The 27,493-nt window shown below is 47.9% G+C and overlaps 1 protein-coding gene across 4 annotated transcripts in view; it reads left to right on the top strand.

Annotated features, from left to right (window-relative positions):
- The first annotated feature begins 435 nt into the window (after positions 1-435).
- CUL9 (cullin 9) overlaps positions 436-27,493 on the top strand; it is a 37,268-nt gene continuing 10,210 nt past the window's right edge. For 2 of the 4 annotated variants that reach the window (XM_049653222.1, XM_049653220.1), the window contains exons 1-27: positions 436-2,796; positions 3,364-3,518; positions 3,835-4,344; positions 4,810-4,945; positions 5,094-5,287; positions 5,551-5,956; positions 6,369-6,561; positions 9,434-9,641; positions 11,477-11,673; positions 12,054-12,271; positions 13,434-13,683; positions 13,766-13,871; positions 14,423-14,650; positions 14,942-15,032; positions 15,130-15,301; positions 16,781-16,886; positions 17,125-17,220; positions 17,479-17,654; positions 17,940-18,073; positions 18,431-18,610; positions 18,797-18,906; positions 19,002-19,184; positions 19,316-19,476; positions 19,681-19,909; positions 20,004-20,193; positions 26,966-27,111; positions 27,244-27,373. In XM_049653222.1, coding sequence (XP_049509179.1) covers positions 2,064-2,796; positions 3,364-3,518; positions 3,835-4,344; positions 4,810-4,945; positions 5,094-5,287; positions 5,551-5,956; positions 6,369-6,561; positions 9,434-9,641; positions 11,477-11,673; positions 12,054-12,271; positions 13,434-13,683; positions 13,766-13,871; positions 14,423-14,650; positions 14,942-15,032; positions 15,130-15,301; positions 16,781-16,886; positions 17,125-17,220; positions 17,479-17,654; positions 17,940-18,073; positions 18,431-18,610; positions 18,797-18,906; positions 19,002-19,184; positions 19,316-19,476; positions 19,681-19,909; positions 20,004-20,193; positions 26,966-27,111; positions 27,244-27,373 — 5,638 coding nt within the window. In that variant the 5' untranslated portion in view covers positions 436-2,063. The remainder of the gene's footprint in view (positions 2,797-3,363; positions 3,519-3,834; positions 4,345-4,809; positions 4,946-5,093; positions 5,288-5,550; positions 5,957-6,368; positions 6,562-9,433; positions 9,642-11,476; positions 11,674-12,053; positions 12,272-13,433; positions 13,684-13,765; positions 13,872-14,422; positions 14,651-14,941; positions 15,033-15,129; positions 15,302-16,780; positions 16,887-17,124; positions 17,221-17,478; positions 17,655-17,939; positions 18,074-18,430; positions 18,611-18,796; positions 18,907-19,001; positions 19,185-19,315; positions 19,477-19,680; positions 19,910-20,003; positions 20,194-26,965; positions 27,112-27,243; positions 27,374-27,493) is intronic. The other 2 variants (XM_049653223.1, XM_049653221.1) reach the window with 2 other exon arrangements.

The following is a 27,493-nucleotide window of genomic DNA, read 5'->3' as shown; positions in this document are numbered from 1 at the left end:
GGGGAACTGGAGCCTTTATTGTTGTGCATGGTTTTGTTAGGTGTTTAGGCCAACACACAGATGAACCATATTAATTTATAGGTAAAGTGACTCAACCAAGCCAAAGCACTGCTTAAGGAGTTTGGGTTTGGGAAACTCATGGCCACGTGACCTCGTGAAAACTCAAAGGACAGCCCCGGGCTGAAGGTGTAGGTTTCTGGTGGATGGGGAAGCCGACCCACTGTATGCCAATGATGCTTCCGAGGTGATGGAGGGAAAGCGCTGCGTACTTCTGCAACGAGGAGCAACGCGACAGCGAGCGCCGCCTCTGACTGCAGCGCGCCCCCAACGCAGCGACGCGGCCACTACGCATGCTCCACTCGCGCGCCCTTCCGCCACGCTCGACTGTGGGCCGCTGGGGGACCCGTAGAAGCCGGGCCGGGCCCTCCCTCGCCGTGTGACCCGGAAGGGAGCTGCTGAAGAGGCGGGGCCAGGACGGCGGGACCGGCCGCTGGCTCCCAGCGAGGGCCAAGCCGGGCGGTGGGAGGTGAGAGGAGGGTCCTGAGGCGACCCAGTCCCTGCCGCGTTCCCTTCCCGCTCCCAGACGCGGTCTCCGTGGGGTTGACGACGGGAGCCAGGTCTTGCTCTCTGAGATTCTCTCGGTTCTGTCAGCCTCCTCGGACCGCGCCCCCCCCATCCTCACCCCGCCTCCTAAAGCCGTTCCGCTGCCCTAGTGGCCTCCGCCACCCCATGGTCTGCAAGCTTGGGCCTGACCTTCCTACACGCGTCTACCTGCTGTCTCATCCCCAGGTCCAGACCTCACCCCCACACCTCAGTTTACAGCTTCTGTTTTAGGCCCATGATAGTTCTGCTTCTACCCCCCCACTTTAGCCCATCGGTTGTTTTACTTCACCCTGCTCATCCGTTGTCCATCGCTAAGTCACTTCCCTGCCTTGTCCCCCCCACCCCCTCCCCACCCCCCCCCCACCACCCGGACCCCCGCCCCCCTTGAGGTCCACATCCCATGTTTCCCCTCTTCACGCTTTTCTTCTGTCGTCTTCTATCCCCGCCCGCCCCATTCCTACTCTTACCACTCCCCACTGTCCCCATTCTGCTTTATATCACACATACCTTTCCCTGATCACCAGCTTAGTCGTCTTCCCACTCCCATTTATCATCTTTTGGCTTAATGACTAAATTTATCTGAGGACTGCCCCTCCCTTCTCCAGCTAAGAATATTAGATTGTGTTTACTGAGCTCTCACGATGTGCTAGCGGCTGCTCTAGGTGCTTTACATACATGATCTTATTTAGTTTTTACCACAGCTTCATGGGGTGGGTATGAATACTGTTACCATGTTGAAGAGAAGGGAACTGAGGTTCAGGGATGAAGCAACTTGTCCAAAAAATAATCACAGAATAAGTGAAAGAGCCAGAATTCGAAGTCACTCTTAATCTGACTCTCCTCTGTGCCATATTGCGTCTCTAATATCTTCATCATCTCCTGACCTTATTTCCTACCCTTCAACTCCATGATCACCATCTCCATATTTATGAACCTCACCCTACATACAGCTTAAGTGCCAGGTGGGTCCTGGTCTTTTTTCCTATAATATAATCTGGCCCCTTCAGCCCCTCTCCTGCTCACAATACTCTGATACACTTTCCCATCCAGTCATCTGGATGTGGATGCCCACTGCCCAGCCTCCGTTGTCTGTTTTCTCTATCTGCTATGGCCCACTCGTTTATATCCACATTCCAGCTTTATGCTGTCATTTTTACTCCCTCCTACCCCTCCTGCATCCTGACTATCCACATTTGTTCTGCCCCACTGTCTCCCATGCTGCTGTCCTGTCTGCCCACCCATGTTATCCTTCTAAGTCTTGATCTGTAGCCCTCAGCCATACTGCTCTTCTGCTCAGACTGTCCTGCTTAACTGTCATTCTTTTTGTTACCCTTTTCTTCTTATCCTCTCTTGTAACCTCTTCCATCTCTTAAACCCCTTCGTTTCATCCTGTTGTTGTTTCCACTGCATTCTCCTTCCTTATAAATCCCAAAGTATGTTCACGTTATATATTTCATCCTATGCTTGGCTTTTTCTATTTGGCCTGTAACTTCCACCCTGCACCCAATCTATGTCTCAAGGTTCCACCCCGTCGGTGTAGTCTTTTCCGTTGCCCTCATTACCTTTATCTTTCTCCTTCTGTGTCCCAGGAGGTCAGGATGGTGGGGGAACGGCGCACTGGGGACGTCATGGTGCCCTTGGGGCCCCGGCTGCAGGCATATCCTGAAGAGCTTATTCGACAGCGGCCTGGGCATGATGGGCATCCTGAATACCTCATCCGATGGAGTGTTCTGAAGTGTGGGGAAGTGGGCAGAGTGGGTGTGGAAGAGGGTAGGACAGAGCACATCCTCATGTGGCTGTCAACCCCCGAAGTCTACGCCAACTGCCCCATGCTGTTAGGTGAGCGGGCTCTATCTAAGGGACCTCAGCATGAACAAGCTGGGGGTTCAGGAAGCTTTTCCTGCGATCCCGGAGGTCTGGATGACACAGCAATGGGAGAGATGGAGGCTGATGTGCGGGCACTGGTGCGCAGGGCTGCCAGGCAGCTGGCAGAAGGTGGGACCTCGAGCCTCACAGCTGCTGTGCTCCACACCATCCATGTGCTCAGTGCCTATGCCAGCATTGGGCCCCTCACTGGGGTCTTCAGGGAGACAGGAGCCCTGGACCTGCTTATGCACATGTTATGCAACCCTGAGCCTCAGATCCGTCGGAGTGCTGGCAAGATGCTGCAGGCTCTGGCAGCCCACGATGCTGGTAAGAGACAGTCAGGGGAAGAAGGAAAGTACTGGAGAAATTGGGGCCAGGAGGAGTAAAAACAGAAAGAGGAGGGATTGCCCAACTCTGTAAGAACTCCTAGTTCTTGAATTGCTGAATACCAATTCAATGCAAAAAAAAAAAAAAAAAGGAGTATAAATTAATAAACTATTACAGGTATATAAATAGGAAAAAATAATAGTACCTGGTTTATCTGTCCATTCTCAGTGCAGTGGCAGAGAAGAGACTAGGGTAGGTTTATATTTTTAAGTGGTGGGTTGGAATTTGTTGATTGTGAAATCAGTTTGGTGGGTTACAACCAACACTTTTTAACGTAGAATAACTAGTAGGTAGCACTTGGCAAGATAAGTTATGTAGCATTAAATATATGTTTCAGTTGTACGTATGTGTATTTATACCAGGTTACCAAGTAAAATGTATATACCTTCCTGGGAGAGTCTCAGTCGCAAAGAAGTTTGAAAGCCCCTGGGGTAGGAGATAGATAGTTTAGGAAAGGCAGGGGAAGTATTGGGGATTGAGAAGATACAGACTGGGTATGGATTACAGGGAGTCGGGCTCACGTCCTTCTGTCACTGAGCCAGCAAGATGGCATCGAGCAGCACATGGATTTTGACAGCCGCTATACTTTGCTGGAGCTGTTTGCAGAGACCACATCCTCTGAGGAACACTGCATGGCCTTTGAGGGCATTCATCTGCCTCAGGTACTCTGGCAGCTATGGGGGAAATGCTGTGTACAAGGCCTAGGACGTCACTTCTGAAAATGTGGTTCAGAATTATGCGTCCGCACCAGAGCCACTTGGGGAGCTTGTTAAAATGAAGGTTCAAGCTTGCCTCCCCACTCAGAATTTCTGAGATTAGACCCCAGGAACTCCTTGTGTGTTACATAAATCACAGTTTGAGACCTACAAGTGTGGGGATAAGGCATTTAAATTTTTCTGTAGAACATGATATTGTGGGGAAAGGAGAGGGGCTGAAGCTGGGAAAAGATGCACCTACACCACGGACTGTGTCCTACAGATCCCAGGAAAGCTGCTCTTCTCCCTGGTGAAACGTTACCTATGTGTCACCTCCCTGCTGGATCAGCTGAATAACAGTCCAGAGCCAGGGGCTGGAGACCGAGGCTCCCTGTCCCCAAGGGAGTTCAGCCGGGAGAAAGGCCGGGGGCAGCGGGAGCTGGAGTTCAGTATGGCTGTGGGCAGCCTCATCTCAGAGCTGGTGCGGAGCATGGGCTGGGCCCGGAACCTCAGCGAACAGAGCACGTCATCACCGCGGCCAACGCGGTCCATCTTTCAGCCCTGCGTTTCAGGCCCTAGTCTTTTGCTCCCTGCCATGGTTGCCACCCCTAGAAAGCAAGAACGGGCCTTCCGTCAGCGCTCTGAATTCTCGAGTCGCTGTGGCTATGGTGAGTACGTGCGAGAGACGCTGCAGGCCGGGATGCGAGTTCGCATGCTGGATGACTACGAGGAGGTCAGCGCTGGGGACGAGGGCGAGTTCCGGCAAAGCAACAATGGCGTGCCCCCTGTGCAGGTGAGCAAGGGCAGAGGTCATGTGTGGGACACTGTTGGGGATCTAGGTGGAAAGGTATAGGTGGGGCTTCCAAGTAGGGGGCTCTCTGGCAGGCCACCCATGGAGAAAACCCCCAAGGGGATTAGAATGGTTAAAGGGGGTTGGGAAAATTTGGAGGGCTGAGAAAATCTAGTGGGAGTGGGTGGGCTATGAGGCCAAGCAGACTCACACCCGGGAAACACAGCTGATATATAGAGCCATGGAGTTGGCTGGGAGGGAGTGTCAGAGCAGAGGCCATCAAGGTCAGGAGGAGATGAGAGGCAGGGCCCACCCTTTGGAGAGTGGAGTCTTTTGCCATACAGAGGCTTTCTGAAGCTTAGTCAGGTGTGTATCTGAGGACTGTGTGCCCAGCCTTATCCTCTCAAGCCTGCACCGCCCAGGGGTCAGAAGCCAATTCGTCCTTCTTTCTTCTTCCCTCCATACCAGGTCTTCTGGCAGTCAACGGGCCGCACCTACTGGGTGCACTGGCACATGCTGGAGATCTTGGGCCCTGAGGAAGCTGCTGAGGATGCGGCTTCAGGAGCTGTGGAGAAGGGGGCAGGGGCTCCTCTGCTAGGCACAGGTGAGCCTTAGAGGACACATGGACAGCATGTCTTTGAACAGAGGAGTAGGACTGGGACAAAGCTACTCCTGACTAGGAGCTGCCCCAGAGATTCAGAAATGCACCCTGTTCCTGTTGGATGATGACACCCCTGTGCCTATATCCTCAGCACTTCCCTCCTGGGACTGGAAACCTGTGGATGGGCTCTACTCTTTGCCATACCTCCAGCCTGAGCCTCAGAAGAATGAGCGATTGGGATACCTGACTCAGGCTGAGTGGTGGGAGCTGCTCTTCTTCATCAAGAAGCTGGATGTATGTGAGCAGCAGCCAATTTTCCAGAATCTTCGGGAGAACCTGGATGAGGTATCTTAGGCCTGGGATACTTGGTTTGTAGTGGATTTGGAGGTGAGATTCTCTAAGGGAGTTCTAGATAAGGGAGTGCTTAGGGGGAGGCTGGAGCTAGAGATGAGAGAGTATGAGGGGGCCTGCTGGGGAAGGAGACAAATCCTGTGAGGTCTGGTATGTAGAAGTGTGCAAGTCATGGCGGGAGGCGGCCACCCTATTACTGTCCGCTAGGACCTTTGCGTCTGCCCGTCCCTGAAATGCCTACCTCCTTCTGTTGACAGACCCTGGGTGAAAAGGCCTTGGGGGAAATCTCCGTGCCCGTAGAGATGGCTGAGGGTCTGCTGCAGGTGCTCAGTAATCGGTTTGAGGGCAGTACCCTCAGTGACCTGCTCAACTCCCAAATCTACACCAAGTATGCACTGCTGCCTGATGAACTGAGCATCTCGTCTTCTTCACGAAGTCACTCATGTTCTCCAAATCCAGAAGAGGAGTCCAAGTTGGAGGTCAACTTCTCAGAAGAAGAGACTGAGTCTCCCAAAGCAAAAGCTGAGCCCCCAAAGGCAGATGCAGACACTGCCAAGGGAAAAACTGAGCCCCCCATGGCACAGAGTGATTCACAGCTGTTTAACCAACTTCTGGTGACTGAGGGGATGGTTCTTCCCCCTGAGATGAAGGAGGCAGCCAGTGGTGAGTCAGGTGCTGGGAAGGGAGGGTGAAGAAGTTGGAACAAGTCCCGGGCAGTCCCCACAGAAGTAGTTAGGGTAGAGGAAAGCTGTGGAGGAAGATTGCTGTTGCATGGGAAAATGCTTTGGAAGCATTCATCCATCTTCCTTCCTTTGACCTTGAGTGTGTGTAACCAATCACTGCTCCCTACCTTCAGTATCCCTGGAAAAGGAGGGTCTGTTTTCTGGAATATCTTCATCTTCTGCGTTTGGCTATTAAATCCCTGGTGCAGAATTGGAAAAGTTCAGAACGCAAGCTACAGTAATGAATAATGTATTAAAATGTCAGTAGGATAACTGGGTTTGACCTTTAAACACTTCCAACTTGGAGCATCCTCAATTTTTTTAAGCCACTACCTTTCCCTCACCAATTTCAGAAATGGCTAGAGACATGCGGGGTCCTGGTCCACGCAGCTCCCTGGATCAGCATGTGGCAGCAGTCGTGGCCACCGTGCAGATATCCAGCTTGGACACAGACCTGCAGCTCTCAGGCCTCTATGCCCTCTCTCAGGCTGTGGAGGAGGCCACTGAGCGGGACCACCCTCTGGTCCGTCCTGACAGATCCCTGAGGTTAGAATGGTGGGGAAGGAAGGGGTTTTGGTTTAAGCTGCCATTGGGGGAGGATGGTGGTAGGGAGGGAAGGAGCTATATCAGGAATTTGAAAGGCTGGGACTGAAAGAAGGGTCAGCCTGAGGGAGTAGTCGAGCAGGAGGATGCAATAATATAATGGAATATCATAATATTCTTGGAGCACTTACTCTGTGTCAGGCTCTAGATGCATTTTCTCATTAAATCCTTCTCTCTCTTCCTTCCTGAGGAAGAGTTGATACTATGCTTATGGCATTGTATGGGTGAGGAAACTGAACCTCAGAGCATTTAAGAGTTTGCACAGAGTTTGATAGATAGCACAGCCAGGATTCAAATGTAGGTCCTGTTGGCCCTAGAGATTGAGTTCTTTTCTTTTCTTTTTTATCCCTTCCTGTTTTCTTTCTATTTTCAAAGGTATTTTTTAAATCATTACCTAATTATACAAATAATACACAAATACATTCTCATTTTGAAAGACCTGAAGGATGTAATAGAACATAGAAGGAAAAGACTAAGTCCCTCTTCGCCACTGTTGCCAGTCTGCTGTGGATTCTTCAGACCTTCCATAGATTTACATTTGTTAGTGTGTTTCGAAATAGAACATCTTCTGAGTTTGTGTGTAAATAATTGTAATCGTACTACACGTTTCTGTGCTTTCCCTGCACACTCCTACACACTCAGTGTGTCTAAGAAAGCTCTACATGCCAGTCCACATAGAGCTGCCTCATTATTTTCTCTGATACACAGGATTCTGCATGTGATTATATCCAAGTTCAAGTACAGTGTTCTGATGGGTTCATTTTCCTCACAGCCGCCAACACTGGATACTATTATTTTTTAAATCTGTCAGATTGGCAGAATTTTAAACGATTGGTGTCTTTGTTTTCATTTCTTAGTTCTACTGAAGTTAAGCACATTTGCCCACATTCATTGTGTTTCTTCTATAAATTTGTTCTTATCCTTGGCCCATTTTCTTATTGGGTCTTCATTTTTTTCTTACTGATTTGTAGGCACTCTGGATGTTAATTGGTTATTTATGTTTCACATATTTGCTGGTTATTTTTCAAAATCATGTTAACTATTTTCTGGGTGTAAAATAATATATGCCCACTGTAAAAAAAGAATTAGACGATTATGAAGATAAAAATCATCTGAAGACCTTTTGCAGAGAGAGTCACTGTTAACATTTTGGTAAACATCCTTACTTATATTCCTATATCCATTCATATATATTGCCTATGTTGTATTAACTTGTTTATAATAAGTCCTGGCTACACAAGGGGATTTATATTTAAAGCATATTTGATTCATGTTGTAGTCATCAAAAAGTTCATGAGAGAAGACAAATAAAGGCAGAACTTTCCCAGGCCACCTCCTCAACATACATCTCTGTCCCTGTGGGGAAGAAATAAATCCAGTTTTTTTTCTTGTGACACTCAATGTGATCTAGGGACTCTGGAGCACTTCTTCCTTTCCTTCAAATTAGCATTTCCATAGGACTCTCTCTCTAACTCATATTGCTTATCTCTTAACTTTGTGGACAGTGTCTTTCATTGTGCTGAAGTTTTAGAATTTTATGTTAGAATTAATTAATTAACCTTTAAGTAGGCTCTACGTCCAACATGGGGCTCGAACTCATGACCCTGAGATCAAGAGTCACCTATTCTACTGACCAAGCCAGTCAGTCACCCCTACGTTAGAATATTTTAATATTTTAATTTTTTAAATGTTTATTTTTTTGAGACACAGAGACAGAGCACAAATGGGGGGGCAGAGAGAGTGGGGGACACAGAATCCGAAGCAGGCCCCAGGCTCCGAGCTGTCAGCACAGAGCCCAATGCAGGGCCTGAACTCACAAACCGCGAGATCATGACCTGTGCTAAAGTCGGACGTTTAACTGACTGAGCCAGGTGCCTCTAGAATACTTTTAAACTTTTTAATGGCTTCTAGGTTTTGAGTGAGTCTGTCCTATTTCAAGATTATAAAAAGTATTTGTCTTTATTTTCTAAGGATAGCTATGGCTTTGTTTTTTACATTTACTTTAAAATCTGTTTGCAGTTTATTTATGCTGATGGAGTGAGGCAGAACCCCAGCTGTAATTGTTTCAGGTGTCTCCACCTCATGTGTCACATGGTCCTTGCTCTTCTCATTGGCTGGGATGCCACCCTTACCTAGCGATCTGTATCTATCCTGCATCATTTCCAGAATTTTAATTTTTATAAATTTATCTTTTGTTAACTAGCAGACAAGTCTACCATTATTTCTTTCTAAACATTTCTTGACTATTCTTACATATTTTCTCATCTTATGCCCAAATCTACCTGCCATATGTTTTATAAAAAACCTTTCAAACATTGTGATTAGAATTACATTGAATTTATAGATTTATTTGAAAAGGTAAACCAGGGCCGCCTGGGTGGCTTAGTCTGTTAAGTGTCCAACTCTTGATTTTTATTCCAGTCATGATCTCGTGGTTGTGAGGTTGAGCCCCACTTTGGGCTCCATACTGGGCATGGAGCCCGCTTACAATTCTCCCTCCCTCTCCCTCTGTCCTTCTCCTACTTGTGTTTGACACGTGCATGTATGCACAGACGTTCTCTCTCTCTTTCTTTCTCTCCCAACAAAAAAAAAAAGAAAAGGTGAGCCAGAGTTGGTAACCATTTTGCTCTGCTGCCTCCTTCATGAGGTGAGGAGCCAGAGGCAGTTAGCCTGCAGAGGAGAGGGAGTGAAGAGTGGAACTAAGGCAAGAGCAGCTTGGATAATGGTGGGGGTGATGGATCTTGGTGGAGAGGGTTGGACAGGGAGTCAGGTGTGACTTTTGGGATGGGGAACTCCAATGTCTCTTCTCTCTAAGAGAGAAGCTAGTGAAGACGCTGGTGGAGCTGCTGACCAACCAGGTGGGAGAGAAGATGGTGGTGGTGCTGGCCCTGCGCCTCCTCTACCTGCTCATGACCAAGCATGAGTGGCGCCCACTCTTTGCCAGGGAGGGTGGCATCTACGCTGTGCTGGTTTGCATGCAAGAATATAAGACTTCCGTCCTGGTGCAGCAGGCAGGGCTGGCGGTGAGTGGACTGGGCCTGGTGGGAGAGAGTGATGGGCAGGAGGGGCAGGCCGGGGGACGGCTGATCTTGAGGAGGTACTGTGGTGATTTAGACCAGGGAGGAGACATTAGGATGGAAAGATGCAGGTGGGTTGAAGGTTCTAGCAGAACAGCCTTTGCGATTGAATGTGTGTTGGAAGAAAGGGAGAATGTTTTTAAGAATGACTCCCAGGTTTAAAATGGAGCAGCAGAGGGGATGAGGAGGTCATTCACTAAGTGGGGGAATGTGGAAGGAGGAAGAGGTATGGAAAGAAGGTCTGGAATTGAGTTTTTAGGTTTGTTCAGTTTCCCATATCTTTTTAGTTACAGTTAGATATCTGGTTGGAGACTAATTTTCTGCATGTGACAAAATGATTTTTTACCCTTTGATCTGAGTGGTACCCTTACACAGAAAATACCCCCTCACCAGATGTGGGTGACTTGCTACGTGGGCCCAGAGGAAGGGGGGGCCCTCATCCAGGGGAGCTTATAGAAGAATTAGCTTCCTGAATACTCCAGACACAAGTGCTGGCTGGTAGGAGGTGTGGACAGGGTGTGCTCTGTATAGCTTGGAGTCCCGGAGGGGGGCAAGTAGGCCTCATCCAGATCAGTTCTGAGAATGGATTCTGACAGTATAATGGCAACAACACGGACAGGAGCCCCGGTCCCCTTAGGTTAGGCTGTCTCAGAGCGAGGTTGGGAGGCTCTTTTCCTGTGCGGGGCCAGCTAGGTGCTGCTCTGAAGAGCAGCCAAGCATTCATCATCTAGGCCGTGTTTGCTCAGAGAATTCCCCAACCCTTTCAGATGGCATGACCAAAATACAGCATTTGCCCCTAAATTCAAACTCTTGCCCTCTAGCAAAATGGCATCATCTTATTTATAACTTCAGGTTTATAGAATTCAGCTAACTGGGGAGAGTGGGGTAACCAAAGGGAGAAAGCCTTGTTGTGACATAGCGTAATGGTAGCGTGGAGGATTCAGGCCTTATAAGGGAGAGTGTCCTGAGAATTAGTTCTAATCTTCTCCCTCCCCAGAGGGTTTCTTCTCAAGTGTCCTCCCTTTCACCAGGGAAGAGAGGTATAGCTTTCATCTTAATTTCATTTTCTTTGTAGTACCAGCAGACACGTTCATGCATTCCAAGTATTTTTTCCTAGAATTCCAACCGCTCTTCCTGTGAGACAACCCAAGTAGTCTTGTCGAGGAGGGCTGGCTACTGGCTTTGGAGGTCAAGGGACATAGGTTTGAGAGTGTTGGCCTAGTGGTGGTGATTGAAGCGATGGGAGCAGATGAAGTTGTCTAGGGAGGGAGTACAGAGTGAGAAGGGGGCAGGAACTTCCACATTCAAGGATTTGGCAGAGGAATTCCAGGGAGGCAGGACAACCAGGAGTATATGAGATCCTGGCACTCAAGAGAAGGGAGGTTCTACAAAGGGAGGGGTGGTCCAGTGACGTGGAAGACAATGTCAAGGTAAAGCCTTTGAATACAACTAGATGCTATGAAAGGGCCCCATCTTGAGAGGTAGCTACGGGAGGGGGCAGCCATCCCACTCAGTTAGCCTTGGCGCTGGCAGAGAGAAGTTGCTGGCTGATTTTATCACTGAGCCTCAGTATTTTCTTTGCTTTCTTCTCTTGTCTTTCTTTTTGTTTTTATCACTGGTATCCCATCACCACCTCTTCCATTTCCATCTCCTACTCGACCTATTTGCCAACAGCTCAGCTGCCCCAAAGTTTGGGGTCAGAGAATGAGGGCCTGGCTCTCCTCTTTCTCTGCATGGCGGCTCTACCCATAACTAATTCTGCTTCCACATCCCCCTTGCAGGCACTGAAGATGCTGGCCATTGCCAGCTCCTCGGAGATCCCCACTTTTATCACTGGCCGAGATTCTATCCATCCTTTGTTTGATGCCCAGATGACCAGAGAGATCTTCGCCAGCATTGACTCAGCCACCCGCCCAGGCTCTGAGAGCCTGCTTCTTACTGTCCCCGCAGCCGTGATCCTGATGCTGAACACAGAGGGGTCAGGGCATCACCCTCCAAATTCCCGCTAAGCCCCAACCCCCGCTGCTGCTCTGTCTATATCTCATGTGCTTCACAGAAATTCCCTTCATGTTGTTACCTCTGGATGAAACATTGGTGGCCCTCTCTGACTGTTACTGGTAGAGAGGCCAAGTGGTTGGGGGTAGGGAGATCCCCAGAGAGAGCAAGAGCACCCTGGCCTTCCTTCCTGGGGTTGGGAGGAGTGGCTTGAGATCAGGGAGCCAGATGTCCTGGCCTCACAGGAGTCCTGGAGCCCTCTCTTCCCCTAGCTGCAGGCCTCTTCCCCTCTGTGCTTGCTTCCTGCTTCCGTTGCATTCACTCTGTTTCAATTTCTTCCCGGGATTACCTCCCTCCTCCCAGGTGTTCCTCCGCAGTGAGAAACGGTCTGCTCCTGCTCAACCTGCTTCTGTGCAACCACCACACTCTGGGGGACCAGATTGTAACCCGGGAGCTGAGAGACACCTTGTTCAGGCACTCTGGGATAGCACCGGGGACAGAACCCATGCCCACCACACGTACCATCCTCATGATGCTTCTCAATCGCTACTCAGAGCCGCCGGGCAGTCCTGAGCACACAGGTACCATTGTGGAGGGGGTGGTTCTGCCGAGGAATCGGGCAGTGCTGGCCTGTGGCCAGAAGGGCTAAGGCTTATGTACTAGTACCTTACTGGAAAGACATGATAAACCTTCAGGAAACGAGTAAGGGTTTTGGCACTCAAGTTAGATCTTAAGTAAAACTTCCTGACCAAGAGGAGAAGGATACTCTAGACTAGCGTTACCTAGAGTAAAGCCACCATGCAGGGTGCCTGACTGGCTCAGCCAGTAGAGCATGTGACTCTTGATCTCTGGGTTGTAAGTTCCAGCTCCATGTTGGGTGTAGAGATTACTTAAAAATAAACTCTTGGGGCACCTGGGTGGCTGAGTCGATTAGATGTCCAACTTTGGCTCGGGTCATGATGTTGCGGTTTGCGGGTTCGAGCTCCACATCGGGCTCTGTGCTGACAGATCAGAGCCTGGAGCCTGCTTCAGATTCTGTGTCTCCCTCTCTCTTTGCTCCTCCCCCACTTGTGCTCTGTCCTTCTCTGTCTCCCAAAAAAGAATAAACGGTAAAAAAATAAAATCTTTAGGGGCACCTGGGTGGCTCAGTCAGTTAAGTGTCCGACTCTTGATTTCGGCTCAGGTCATTATCTCATGGTTTGTGAGTTCAAGCCCCATATGGGGCTCCGTCCTGACAGTGCAGAGCCTGCTTGGGATTCTCTCCTTTTCTCTCTGCCCCTCCCCTGTTGTGCACGTGTGCATGCTCTCTCTCTCTCTCTCTCTCTTTCTCTCTCTCTCTTTCTTTTAAAATAAATAAATAAAAACTTCAAAAAAATTTTTAAAAAATCTTTAAAGCCACCGTGCTAGGTAGTAGAGGGATGTAATTATAATAGCTAATATTTATTGGCTTATGTAACCACAAAGCTCCCATTTAATGATGAAACGTAATTGTATGACTATATGAGATTAAAAATTTATGTGTTTAACATGACAGTGTTTGCCGAACTAAACTTTTTTCCAGATGCAGCTAGCTATATACTGGGGCCAGAGAAGAAAATCCCCACAGTTTGGTACAAACTACAGACAATCCTCCAAACAGGAGGAAAATTTGGGGGTGATTTTCTGGACTTGTCCAGTTCGTGGTTTGACCAACTTGCATAACTCCTCTTCATACTCATGTTTTTCCTCCCATGCGTCTGGCAGCAGCACTGGAAACCCCTGGCACCCAGGGCCAGGATGGGTCCCCTGAGCATCTGATCCCGTCCCTAGCAGGGGGCCCGTCTGCGGAACTCCTACTGGGCTTAGAGCGGGTGCTGTGCCGGGAGGGCGGCCCAGGGGGCGCCGTGAGACCCCTCCTAAAGCGCCTCCAGCAGGAGACTCAGCCCTTCCTCCTGTTGCTGCGGACTCTGGATGCCCCGGGACCCAACAAAACTCTGCTGCTGACTGCATTGAGGTGAGGGCCCTGTTGGGGCACCCGTGCATCGGAGGTAAGGGGAGCTGCGGACTGCAGGGACTTTGTTTCATCCCGTCACTAGGGTCATGACTCGGCTACTGGATCACCCTGAGGCGATGGTCCTCCCCTGGCATGAGGTCTTGGAGCCCTGCCTCAACTGTCTGAATGGCCCTAGCAGTGACTCTGAGGTACCAGGGCCCCGATAAAGGCAGGGGAGGGAGAGGCAGCCTCTGGGGCGCTGGCTACCTTTGTGAGGCAATGGAAGGCAAAGCACAGCCTTTCTGGATGAGTCTGCACACCGAGAGGGATGGAGAGGAAGGAATTTCCTCTAAGAATGCTCAGAACTGGGGCCTTTGAAGAATAATCTTTTGCCTGCAGCTGGATTTTAGATTCTGGGTTTAGGAGAAGCCCACATTCACCAATCCAAACATTCCTCGCTCTCCACCCTCCCCGGTTTGTGGATTGTGGACCAAGGCTCAGGCACCAAGGTGGGCTCTTGAGAGAGCTTCGTCCTGGCAGCAAGAAGCATTGGAAGCTGTGCCCAGACCCTGCTTCTGGCACCTCTGGAGTCCCAGCACCCCCACTGTTCTGTCCCAACCTTCTTTGGTACTCTCCTTTCCCTGGGCTTTCAAACTTCTCCAAAGTCTCAGCCACCACATTCCCTTTTCGAACCCACCCCTCATCCTTTATGTGGCCTGCCCTTTGCATCCATACATTAATCTTGTGGCTCCGGGCTCAGATTGTTCAGGAGCTGCTCTGCTTTCTGCATCGCCTGGCCTCAATGCACAAGGACTATGCAGTGGTTCTCTGCTGCCTGGGAGCCAAAGAGGCCCTCTCCAAAGTCCTGGACAAGCACTCGGCTCAGCTGCTGCTGGCCTGTGAGCTTCGGGACCTGGTGACTGAGTGTGAAAAACACGCCCAGCTCTATAGTAACCTCACCTCCAGCATCCTGGCTGGCTGCATTCAGGTGAGGAGGCTTGTGGGTTCAGAGCTTAGGGAGAACATAAGTGAGAAGCAGGGGAAGGGGATTCGGTGTGTGTCCCTGTTTGGTAACCCTACTTGGCACAAGTGGTAGCAAATCTGGGGCACTTGTTTCCCAGCCTTTCTTTACCCCACATGGTCCCGTTCTGCCAAAATTTGTGAAGGGAGAGGTTGAGTGTTTTGTTGCTCCTTGACTTGTTCTCCATACCTGTTTCTGTGTGTTCTTCATGTTCTTCCTTCCTCGCCGCGCCCCTTCTCTCTGATGTTCTGGCTGCAGATGGTGCTGGGCCAGATCGAAGACCACAGACGAACCCACCGACCCATCAACATCCCCTTCTTTGACGTGTTCCTCAGGCATCTCTGCCAGGGTCTGTGTCCCAATCTGCTTTCTCCTGGCTCCCACCCCAGTATTTCTTCTCTCTTTTTACTTTTTTCTCTCTCAACTAACTTCCCACTTGCCCCCAGGCTCCAGTGTGGAAGTGAAGGAGGACAAGTGCTGGGAGAAGGTGGAGGTGTCTTCCAACCCTCACCGGGCCAGCAAGCTGACGGATCGAAACCCCAAGACCTACTGGGAGTCCAATGGCAGCACCGGCTCCCACTATATCACCTTGCACATGCACCGTGGTGTTCTTATTAGGTGTGAACATGCCCATGTGCACCACAGGTGCACACACACATGTGTGGGAATATTCTGATACACCCCAGCATATATTCTCCAAAGCACCCACATACACGCAACCCTGTCTGTAACCCCTATGTGTGAGACACACTCAAACCCATTTTGTGCAGTAAACAGATAGACACATTGATCTGCATTCCTTGTGCAGTATAGACATCCTCACTCCCTGAGCCTGGTGATGTGCTCTGCCCACAGGTATAGATGTCACTATCCTGTGCGTGGTGTTGAGGGAGATTGACAACTGCCTTATTCACTCTTCCCATGGGTGCTTGTTTAATGTATATACTCTGTGCCAGGCACTGGGCCAGGGTCTGGGGCTATAAGGACAATAAGATATGGTACCCGTCTTTAGGGAATTTGCAGTCTCCTTGGGGAACTAGGCTGGAGAATCAATAAGAGTAAGAAAAACCACCATGTGCCCTGGACCCTGAGGCCAAGTGAGAGGTGGGAGAAGCCTTCTAGAAGGTGGGGCTAAGTGAGCAGAGCTCCAAAGTAGAAATTAGCTGTGTAAATAGAGGGAAGTGGGAAGTCCAGGCAGAGGGACAGCATATGTGCAAAATGTTAGTAAGAAATGTAATGATGTATTTGGGGGAAGCTTAAGTAACTGTGTTTGGCTGGAATGAAAGGTGTTTGTCGTGAAATGGCAGGAGACCGCCATAAAACTAGGCAGAGCCAGACCACAGACCACAGAGAGTTTTGTGAGCTAAGAAGTTTGAGCTTTATTCTGGAACTTGGGGAGCCATTGAAGGATTTTAAGGAGAGAAGAGACAAAACAAGATTTTTTTTTTTTTTTTTCATTTAGAAAAGTCACTCTGGCAATCATGGCAGTTTGGGTTGGAGGCCGGAGAAAGATTTGGAAGGTTTATGCAGTGATCTAGTTGAGAAACGAATGTCTTCAGTTAGGCACAGGGAGTGGGAATAGTGAGGGGTGGCAGACTGGGAGATCTCAAGGAGCAGAGTCTATAGGACATGCCATTGACATGAGGGAAGCCATGAGTGGGAGAAGTCATAGTGACAGAGTGCTTTGGTAGATGGCAGTTTTCTTTCCCAAGAAGGATGATGGAAGAGGAAGGAGCAGGCTTCTGTGGATGGATCATGGTTCCATTTAGGCATGTTGACTTAGAGGTACCTATGCGTTGTGACATGGAAATGTCTGTTGGGTACGTGGTATGAAAGCTAAGAGGAGCCGTCTAGTGTAGACATGTGGATTTGGAGTAGAGTATTCGTTTTTTGCTTGGAACTATGGTTTTTAAATAAAGTCATTTTGAAGAAAAAATTCCTTTTGGGGAAAGATAAGAGGAGAGCAGGGGATCCGGGAACACTGACACTTAAGGAGGCAGCAGAGAGACAGGAGTCTGAGGAAGAAGTGGTAGGTTGAAGTCACTTTGAACAAAGACCAGGGTCCTTGTTCTAACTGATTGTTTTCTCTTGTCTCAGGCAGCTGACTTTGCTCGTGGCCAGTGAGGACTCAAGTTACATGCCAGCCAGAGTGGTGGTGTTTGGGGGTGACAGTGCCAGCTGCATCAGCACTGAGCTCAACATGGTGAGGACCCTGGTGCCCTCCCCCACCTTGACCTTACTCCATATTCCTTCCCCCAGGCAGGCATTGCCTGCAGTCATAAGCAGTGAGAGCAGAGTTCGGGAAGCAGATTCGTGCGGGTTTGTGGGCTCGGTGCAGAAGTAAAGGGCACACACCATCACAAGACTTGTGGCTGCTGTCAATAGTCCGTCCAACCCCACTTCCAGAGGTGACAGTTCTCTCTCCTCCCCTGCCCCATCAGGTGAATGTGATGCCCTCTGCCAGCAGGGTGATCCTCCTGGAGAACCTAAACCGCTTCTGGCCCATCATCCAGATCCGCATAAAGCGCTGCCAGCAGGTAGAGTGAGGGAAGAGGCTGGGCTGGGAATCACGGGGTAGTACAGGGTCTCCATAGTGACTGCATTCCCCAGCACTTGGGGGGCCAGGCTCAGGCCACATACCTGCTCCGGGATGGCCCAGAAGCCTGTTGAGTTCCAGAGATGTGAGAATATCTCAAGAGCCTCCAAGGGAATTCAGGGTGTGAGGCCTGGCTTTTTCTTGGTAGTGCTTGGTGGCTGGGTGGCTTAGGTGACAGACAGGTGTGTGCATGTTACAGGGTGGCATTGACACCCGGGTTCGAGGTGTGGAGGTCCTGGGCCCGAAGCCCACTTTCTGGCCACTATTCCGGGAGCAGCTATGTCGCCGTACCTGTCTCTTCTACACCATTCGGGCGCAAGCCTGGAGCCGGGACATAGCAGAAGACCGCAGGCGCCTCCTCCAGCTCTGTCCCAGGTGGGTGGGGCAGACAGTGGCTGGGGTTGAAGGGAGCGGGGAGAGGTTAATGGATCAGGAGGACATTGCTAAGAAGTAGGTGGTGGGAGATTTCTGCAGAAGTCTGAAAGGTAAAGCAGTGGCCGGGACAAGAGGGGAGGGTGAACACAGGTGAGAAGTGTGTGCTGATGGCTGCGAGCTGGTTAGGGGACTGAGCATGGTGGGATTGGGAGCTGACTGTGCTTGAGTGGAGGCCTCAAAAAAACCTGTGCCTTAAATCCTTGACCACACACCTCTTGTTCCCAGACTGAACAGGGTTTTGCGCCACGAGCAGAATTTTGCTGATCGCTTCCTCCCTGACGATGAGGCCGCCCAAGCACTGGGCAAGACCTGCTGGGAGGCCCTGGTCAGCACCCTGGTGCAGAACATCACCTCCCCCGGTAACCATCGCGACCCCTGGCCCCACTAACCAGTTCCTCATAATTGTTCCCAGGGATCACCTGAGTTAATGCTCTTGGTTCTCTTGGTCCCTGTCTTTATTGCCGAAGGCCTGTCACCTCAGTGCTCCTCTCCTTCCTGCCCCAGGGACTACTGGGTATTTGAATCTTCTCTACCCTACCCCCAACCTGTTAGTGTACCCCTAGACTCCCAATGAAGTAAGCCTTGGTGATGGGAGGGCTTGACCTGGCTGCCCGCCCCAACCAAGGCTTTTTGTATAATTGGGCCTTTTCTCTCCTCTTCCTGGGCTATCTGTTCCCCTATTTCCCATCAGCTGTTTCTGGTCTGTCTTCTTTTAGATGCGGAAGGTGTGAGTTCCCTGGGATGGCTGCTGGATCAGTACTTAGAGCAAAGAGAGAGCTCTCAGAACCCCCTGAGTCGAGCGGCATCCTTTGTCTCTCGAGTTCGTCGCCTTTGTCACTTGCTGGTGCATGTAGAGCCTCTGCCTGGGCCTTCTCCTGAACCATCCACTCGGCCTAGTAAGTCCCAGCCATGGCCTGTTGAGCTGAGAATCTGGCCAGTGGTGATACCTGGCTCCTTCCCCTCTTGGATCTTACTTTTCCTGACTGCTCTGTGCGCACCTTTCCAGGGGTCAGTACCCAAGATCCCCTAGATTCACTCAGGGGCTGAGATGAAACCCCTTCCTTTGCCCTCTGTCTCCACAGTCAGCAAGAACAGTAAGGGCCGGGATCGGAGCCCCGGGCCTTCACCAGTTCTTCCAAGCAGCAGCCTGAGGAACATAACCCAGTGCTGGCTGAGCGTGGTGCAAGAGCAGGTGAGTGGAAGGAAGTGCAGTGGGAGGCGGGGCAGGGCTGCTAGGCTATTGCATGTGGGACCACACCTTTTATGCTATTTCTCCTCTCTTCTCAGGTCAGCAGGTTCCTGGCTGCAGCCTGGAGGGACCCCGACTTCGTGCCTCGGTACTGCAAACTCTACCAGCACTTGCAGAGAGCAGGTTCGGAGCTCTTTGGGCCTCGGGCGGCCTTCACACTGGCTCTGCGCAGTGGCTTCTCCGGCGCGTTGCTACAGCAGTCCTTCCTCACCGCTGCTCACGTGAGTACTACCAGCCTCCTGGTCACCACTGAGAGCTGGCTTCTTTCTCTGCCTTTTGCCTCCTCTCACTGCCCACTCTCCTGCTCCACTCCCTCTTCATGGTTGGCCCGTGCCCTTTCCATTGCCCCCAGATAAGTGAGCAGTTTGCCAGGCACATCGACCAGCAGATCCAGGGCGGCCTGGTTGGTGGAGCCCCTGGAGTGGAAATGCTGGGGAAGCTTCAGCGGCACCTGGAGCCCATCATGGTCCTTTCTGGCCTGGAGCTGGCTACTACTTTTGAGCACTTCTACCAGTGAGTGCAGGTCTGAGAGGTAGGGGAGGGGAGACCTAGAGTCTAGAAAGGGTGAAGATTTGAGTCTTGGAGAGAAGATGGAGGAGGAGGGACTAAGATACAGAGATGGCCATGGCACTGGTGGAAAGGGAGCAGGGAGGAAGAGGGGAAGCAGGCTGGAGTGCCCACACTGAGGCTCGGCCCGGCCTGTGTGTGACACCGCAGGCACTACATGGCAGACCGTCTCCTGAGCTTGGGCTCGAGCTGGCTGGAGGGGGCCGTGCTGGAGCAGATCGGCCTCTGCTTCCCCAACCGCCTCCCCCAGCAGATGCTGCGGAGCCTGAGCATGTCCGAGGAGCTGCAGCGCCAGTTCCACCTCTTCCAGCTCCAGCGGCTTGACAAGCTGCTCTTGGAGCAGGAGAATGAGGAAGAACAGGGCCTGGACGAAGAAGAGGTAAGAGCAAGGGAAATGAGAGGGAGAATAGGAGAGCAAAAGACTAGACCAAAGAAGGGAGCCCAAGAGCCCTTGAAATCCTTCTATCTCTCAGGAGGAAGCAGAGGAAGAGGAGGCTGAGAAAGAACTATTTATCGAAGATTCAAGTCCAACAGTTTCCATACTGGTCCTGTCACCACGCTGCTGGCCGGTCTCCCCACTCTGCTACCTGTACCATCCCAGAAAGTGCCTTCCCACTGAATTCTGTGATGCCCTTGACCGCTTCTCCAATTTCTACAGCCAGAGTGAGGAGATAGGGACAGGCAATTGGAGATTGGGGTGAGATTTGGGGTGGCAGGAGAGGAAGTGGAGAGGACCTGTGGACAGAAATGTGTAGATATGAACAAAAATGGTCTCTAGGCAGAGCAGTCTCCTAGGGAAGGGTGAAAAGGTGGGTTAGATCTTTATTAGTATCTCTCATTATTGCTCTCACTTTTGTATGAATTTGTTCTGTTTTTCTAACTTCAAGTTGCATGCCTACTTAACTTTTAGTCTTTTCAGGCTTCTTTCCAAGTAAAAACATTTAAGGGTATTCATTTCCCTCTCAATATTGCTTTAGCTGCATTCTGTAAGTTTTTTTGGTTTTTGGATTTTTTTTAGATTTGTTTTTATTGTGGTATACTTAGTTTTCAGTACAGTATAGAAATCTTAGCTGTGACTTAATGAATTGTATATACTTATACACTCCCATAACCACCCCCAGAGCATTTCCTGCACCCCAGAATACTTCTTCACGTATGTCCCTTTCTAGTTAGTATCTTCTTCCAAGAGAAACCTTCTGCCTCCTAGTACCATAGATTTTTGCCTGTATGTGAACATCATATAAATGGAATAATAGGGTATGTATTCTGCTGTGTCCAGTTTCTTTCAGCTTAGTATCTGTGAGAGCTATCCAGGTTGTCAGTTATCACTACTTTTTTCTTTGAGTTACTGATTCATTTCCATTGTATGAATATATTTGCCCTTTCTGCTGTTGATGGACATTTGGGATGTTGCCTAAGTTTTTATTATGTAGTATGTTAGTATTTGGTATTTTTAAGTTCTAAGAATTTTCTAATTTCCATTGTTATTTCTACTTTGGTCTATTCATTTTTTATTTATTTATTTATTTATTTTTTTTTTTTTTTTAAATTTTTAAAATGTTTATGTTTATTTCTGAGACAGAGAAAGACAGAGCATGAACGGGGGAGGGGCAGAGAGAGAGGGAGACACAGAATCGGAAGTGGGCTCCAGGCTCTGAGCCATCAGCCCAGAGCCTGACGCGGGGCTCGAACTCACGGACCGCGAGATCGTGACCTGAGCCGAAGTCGGACGCTCAACCGACTGAGCCACCCAGGCGCCCCGGTCTATTCATTTTTTAAAAGCATATTTTAAAATTCCCAAACCAGTTTTTCTTTGCTTAGTTGTCTTTTTATTTTAGATTTTGACCCTCATTCCATTGTAGCTAAAGAACCTGGTTTCTGTGATTCTGAATCTTTGCAATATGTTGAGACTTCCTTTATGGCCTAGTAGATAGTCACATTTTGTAAATGTTCCATGTGTGATTAAGAAGAATATGTATTCTTCAGCTGCTGGCTATAGGCTTATTCATATTCCATTAAATTGACTTAATTACATTGTTCAAATCTTACAAACCTTACTCATTTTTGTCTGCCTGTTCTATTACTGAGAGAGGTGTATTAAGATCTATTATGATAGTGAATTTTTAAACTTCTCATCATGTCAGTTTTGCTATCTATCTATCTATCTAACTAACTAACTAACTAACTAACTATATTTTTAAGTAGGCTTCATGTTCAGCATGGAGCCCCACACAGGGTATGAATAATGACCCTGAGATTGAGGCCTGAACTGAGGTCAGGCATTAGATGCTTAACCAACTGAGACACCCAGGCACCCCACTTTATATATTTTTTGACTATGTTATTAGATAAAAGTTTTAAATCATTCCACAGTACTGTCCAGAACTTTCTGCAGTGATGGAAAAGTTCTTTTCTGCACTGTTTGGTATGATGGCCATTTGTGGCTATTGAAGTGTGACTAGTGCAACTGAGGAATTGAATGTTTAACTTTGTTTAGTTAGCCAGTTTAGCCACATGTGGCTACCATAATGGACTATGCAGGTTTAGAATCTTCATAGTTAATTAAACTTTTTAAAAAGTTTACTTGATAATTTTGAGAGAGAGAGAGAGAGAGCAGGGGAGGGGCAGAGATAGAGGGAGAGAGAATCCCTAGCAGGCTCCTTGCTGTCAGGGAGCCCGATGTGGAGCTCAATCCCATGAACCATGAGATCATGACCTGAGCCAAAATCAGGAGTTGGATGCTTAACCAACTGAGCCACCCAGGTGCCCCTCAACTTTATTATTATGAAATCGTCTCCTTTCTTTCTAGTAAAGCTTTTTCTCTCAAAGTCTATTTTTATCTGGTATTATTAAATACCAGCTTTCTTTGGTTAGTGATTTTCCAGAATATCTCTTTCTATCCTTTTACTTTTTAAAGAGGGATTGATAATTTTTTTAGATTTCTTTTACTGTGGTGAAATATGAATAACATAAAATTGCCATTTTAATTTTTTAAGATCTGATTTTTTTTAACTTTTTAATGTTTTTTATTTATTTTTGAGAGAGAGAGGCAGAGTGCTAGCAGGAGAGGGACAGAGAGAAAGGGAGACACAGAATCAGAAGCAGGCTGCAGGCTCTGAGCTGTCAGCACAGATCCTGACATGGGGCCTGAACCCACGAACCGTGAGATCATGACCTGAGCTGAAGTCAGATGCTTAACTGACTGAGCCACCCAGGCACCCTGAGATTTTATTTTAAGTAATCCCTACACCCAACTTGGGGCTCAAACTCACAACCCCAAGATCAAGAGTCATATGCTCCACTGACTAAGCCAGCCAAGCACCCCCTCCATTTTTAACCATTTTAGGTGGACAATTCAGTTATCCGTTTACTTAAAATGTTTTACTTGGAAATAACTTCAAATTTACAGAAAATAATACAAAGAACACTCATATACTCTTTATCCATGTTCACCTTTTGTTAACATTTTGCCCTATTTGCTTTTATCATTTGCTCATTTATAAAATGTGTATGTGCGCGTGCGCACACACACACACACACACACACACACGCACACATCCTTTTTTCCCCCAGACCACTGTGAGTAAATTGCGTATATGCTGGCCTTTTGCCTCTAAGTACTTTAATATATATTTCCTAAGAATCATGGTGTTCTCTTATATAATAATCATTCGTTTATCAGTTTCAAAAATTTAACATTGCTATAATACTTTACCTTCCACATTCCAATTTTGTCAATCGACTCTATAATGTCTTTTTTTAGTTGAAGACAACATTCAATTTAGGATCATCTATTATGTTCAGTTGTCATGTCTCTAGTCTCCTTAATTTGGAACAGTTCCTCAGCCTTTTTTTGTCTTTTATGACATTGACGCCTTTGGAGAATATAGTCATTTAAAATTTTCTAGGGGCATCTGGGTAGCTCAGTCGTTTAAGTGTCCATCTCTTGATTTTGGCCCAGGTCATGATCTCATGGTATGTAAGATTGAGCCCCATATGGGGCTCTGTGCTGATAGCACAGAGCCTACTTGGGATTCTCTCTCTCCCTTTCTCTCTGCCCCTCCCCTGCTCACATACACTCTCTCTCACAATAAATAAATAAATTTTGAAAAAATAAAAGTAAAGTTTTTTTTCTAAACTTTCTTCATTTTAAGTTTGTATATTTCCTCATAATTAGATTCAGGTTATGCATTCCCAGCCAGAATCCTAAGTAAATGATATTAAGTTCTTCTCCACATTTCATTTGGAAGCATATAGTTTCCATTTGTTTCTCTTTTTTGATTTGAATTTTGACAACCTGGTCAAGGGGTTGTTTGATTGCCCACTGTATAGTTAATATTTTTCCTTTGTGACTATTGATAAGCAGTCTATTGGGGAGATACAAACCATGCCTATATTCTGCTCTCATCAGAATTTCCCCCAGTATGATTTACTTTTAACTTTGCCATACTCTTATTTTAGGCATGTATCTTACAAATACCTAGAATTTGTTTTGTATTCAACCTAACAATCTCTCCTTTTAGGTTGTCAATTTTATTAGCCTCTTCATAATGATTATGAGTAATGATACATTTGGCTTTTATTGCTAACCTCTTACATTTTAGTTTACTCTTCTTATAATTTGAATTTTAGTTATTTAATATATAAAAAAGAATATATAAAACATATGTACAGTTGAAAGGAGAATAGTAAATTGAACACCTTTACAGATATGTTTCCACCCTGGGTTTTTGTGCATTTTTTCCCCTCTCCTTTTGTATTTTACTTAATTCCTTTTTTGTGTCTACATATTTTGGACATTCTATTTCTGTAGTTGATTACCCTTATATTTTTAACCTGTATGTTTGACTTGTACCTGAACAATAAGAGGACCAAGAGAAAATCTTAACTCCAGCTCTCACTCCCATCTTACTCATTACTATTGTTTGATATTTTAGGATTATCTTTTTTTTACTTTCCAAAATTTATTATTATTATTATTGTTTTATTCAGTTGGTGTGTAGATTTGTTATCATACTAGTTGTTTCTGTCACTAATCCTTTTGCATCTTGATCCTTCTGAGTTCAATCTCCTCCCTAAAGTACATCCTTTAGAAGTCTCTTCATTGAGGGAGTATTGATGGACAACTCTATCAGTTTACCTTCACCCTAATTTAAAAAAAATTTATTATTATAAATTTCAGACATACACAAAAGTAGGCAAGATAGACTCCAGTGTACCAACGTGGGTCAATACATGGCCAATCTCATTTCTCCTGTACTCCCACCCACTTTCCCCAGCTCTCAAATTTAAAAGATAAGGATTCACTCTCTCTCTTTTTTTTTTTTAAAGTTACCATTAAATTTTTTTTCAAGTTTATTCATTTATTTTGAGGGAGGGAGGGAGGCAGAGAGAGAGAGAGAGAGAGAGAGAGAGAGAACAAGTGGGAGAGGGGCAGAGAGAGAGGGAGAGAGAAGATCCCAAGCAGGCTCTGCCAGGGCTCAACAGGGCCCAACACAGGGCTCAAACCTACAAGCCGTGAGATCATGACCTGAGCTGAAATTAAGAGTCAGATGCTCAATCAACTGAGCCACCCAGGCACCGCAGGGATTCTCTTTTTATTTATTTATTTAAAAAAATTTTTTTAATGTTTTATTTTATTTTTGAGGGACAGAGAGAGACAGCATGAGTGGGGGAGGAGCAGAGAGAGAGGGAGACATAGAATCCGAAGCAGGCTCCAGGCTTCGAGCTGTCAGCATAGAGCCCAATGCGGGGCTCGAACCCACAAACTGCGAGATCATGACCTGAGCCGAAGTCGGATGCCCAACCTACTGAGCCACCCAGGCACCCCAAGGATTGTCTTTTTTTTTTTTTTTTTAATTTTTTTTTTTTTTAACGTTTATTTATTTTTGAGACAGAGAGAGACACAGCATGAATGGGGGAGGGGCAGAGAGAGAGGGAGACACAGAATTGGAAGCAGGCTCCAGGCTCCGAGCCATCAGCCCAGAGCCTGACGCGGGGCTCGAACTCGCGGACCGTGAGATCGTGACCTGAGCTGAAGTCGGATGCTCAACCGACTGAGCCACCCAGGCGCCCCAAGGATTGTCTTTTTAAAAGCAAAGGCACTCCAGTGATGAAACTTTGTGAAATTAATAACAATTCTTAATATCAAATGGTGAAGTGTTCATATTCCTCCCGTTTTCTCAAGTTTTCAAAATTAGTTTTTTCTTTATGGAGGATCCAAAGAAAGCCCACACCTTAATTTGATTGAATTCTGTTTTCCGTCTCCATTAACGTATAGGTCCTGCTTTTCCTTTTTTGCTCCCTTATAATTGTGCAGGGAACTGGATTATTTGCCACACAGAGTTGTCTACAGGCCAGATTTCCGCTGACCATATCCACGTGGTGTCCTCTAGCATGTTCCTCTGTTTCTTTCATTTCCTAAAAACAGTTACATAGATGTAGAAGTTTATTCCGATGTGGGTCTGGTTTCTTGGGCAAGAACTCTTTGTAGGTGGTATTGTGTTCTCCCGCCAGGAGGCGTGTGACATCTACCTGTCTCTGTGATGTGAAAATGGAGCAGTGAATTTTAGCATTGCAAGTGTGATCTGTGCTTTATATGGTTTCCTGTCAGCTTTCCACTAGGCAGTCATTCGTTATCATTGCCTAGCTCTATCATTTCACTAAGGGTTACAAACTAGCACCATTCTAGTCTCACCATTCCTTCATATCTGAGCTGGAATGTTTTCTCTATAAAGAGAAACTTCCTCTCAGTGACTTTTTGGTTATTCTGAAGTACCGTTTATACAGGAAAGGCTTGACTCTCTCTTCCTCCCCCCTTATTTTTAACCAGTTTTCAAAATACTGTTCTCTAGCATCCTCCAAAGATAAACGGTGAAATCTTTTTTTTTTTTTTAAATGTCATTATGAACGCATGGATTTTAAGATATTTCACATGTCTCAGTCCAGCACAGGTGTTATTTTTTTGATGTTCCAATTGTCCTATCTTTGGCCAGAGAGTATCTCTCAGATTGGCTCCTTTTGATATTCTCTTCCTTTGACGGCATTCTTGCTTTCTAGTATGAGCGAATATCCAGGCTCGTCGTGCCTGAGCTGTGACACAGAAGGAGGAAGAGATACAGCCTAGTGGATCTTTGAAACTTGCAGCTCCTTGAGGGCAAAACTCAGGTCTCTTCTCTCCAGTGTTTCTTCCATGGAGCCAGCCTGGCATAGGGCGAGACACAGGGTGGGCTCCCAGATATGTGTAGCTTGCCAGGGGGGGCAGACATGGAGGAGGCTGAGCTCTGGAAGGTTGACAAGCCACTTCTGTGGGGGCCTCCTCCCCACAGAGATTAGCAGGAACAAAGCTTGACTAATGGTACACCCTTGCCTCAGCCTCTAACCCCCTCATTTCCCCTGCTCTTTATCTCTACTCTTCTCCTTGGCACTTTCCCAGGTCAGAATCACCCAGTCCTGGACATGGGACCACATCGGCGACTGCAGTGGACGTGGCTGGGCCGGGCTGAGCTGAAGTTTGGGGACCAGACCCTGCACGTGTCCACCATGCAGATGTGGCTGCTGTTGCATTTCAATCAGACAGAGGTGCCTCGGCTCCTTAGGCTCTATCTTCTCTTTTCCTGTCTGTCCCTCGTGTTCTCCTAAACTCTTGTTCCTTCTTTCCATCCTTCCCCCGCCGATTCTCTGCTCCTGACTGACTCTGTTTCTCCTCACCAGGAGGTGTCTGTAGAGACCTTGCTGAAGAATTCTGACCTCACCCCAGAGCTACTGCTCCAGGCACTTCTGCCCCTCACCTCTGAGAATGGCCCTTTGACCCTGCATGAGGGTCAGGACTTTCCACACAGGGGTAGGTCACTGGGGGCTGGCCTGTGCCTCTGCTCCTGAAGGGTGGGTCTCTCATGGTGGGCGTGGGGTAGGGAATGAGAATGGGGTTGCCCCCACTCACCTCCCCCTTCCCCTCCTCGGG

The sequence above is a fragment of the Panthera uncia genome, assembly GCF_023721935.1.
Source record: "Panthera uncia isolate 11264 chromosome B2 unlocalized genomic scaffold, Puncia_PCG_1.0 HiC_scaffold_24, whole genome shotgun sequence".
Classification (NCBI taxonomy): Eukaryota; Metazoa; Chordata; class Mammalia; order Carnivora; family Felidae; genus Panthera; species Panthera uncia.
Note: the sequence above shows the minus strand (reverse complement) of the source record. Positions and strands in the feature narration are given on the sequence as shown.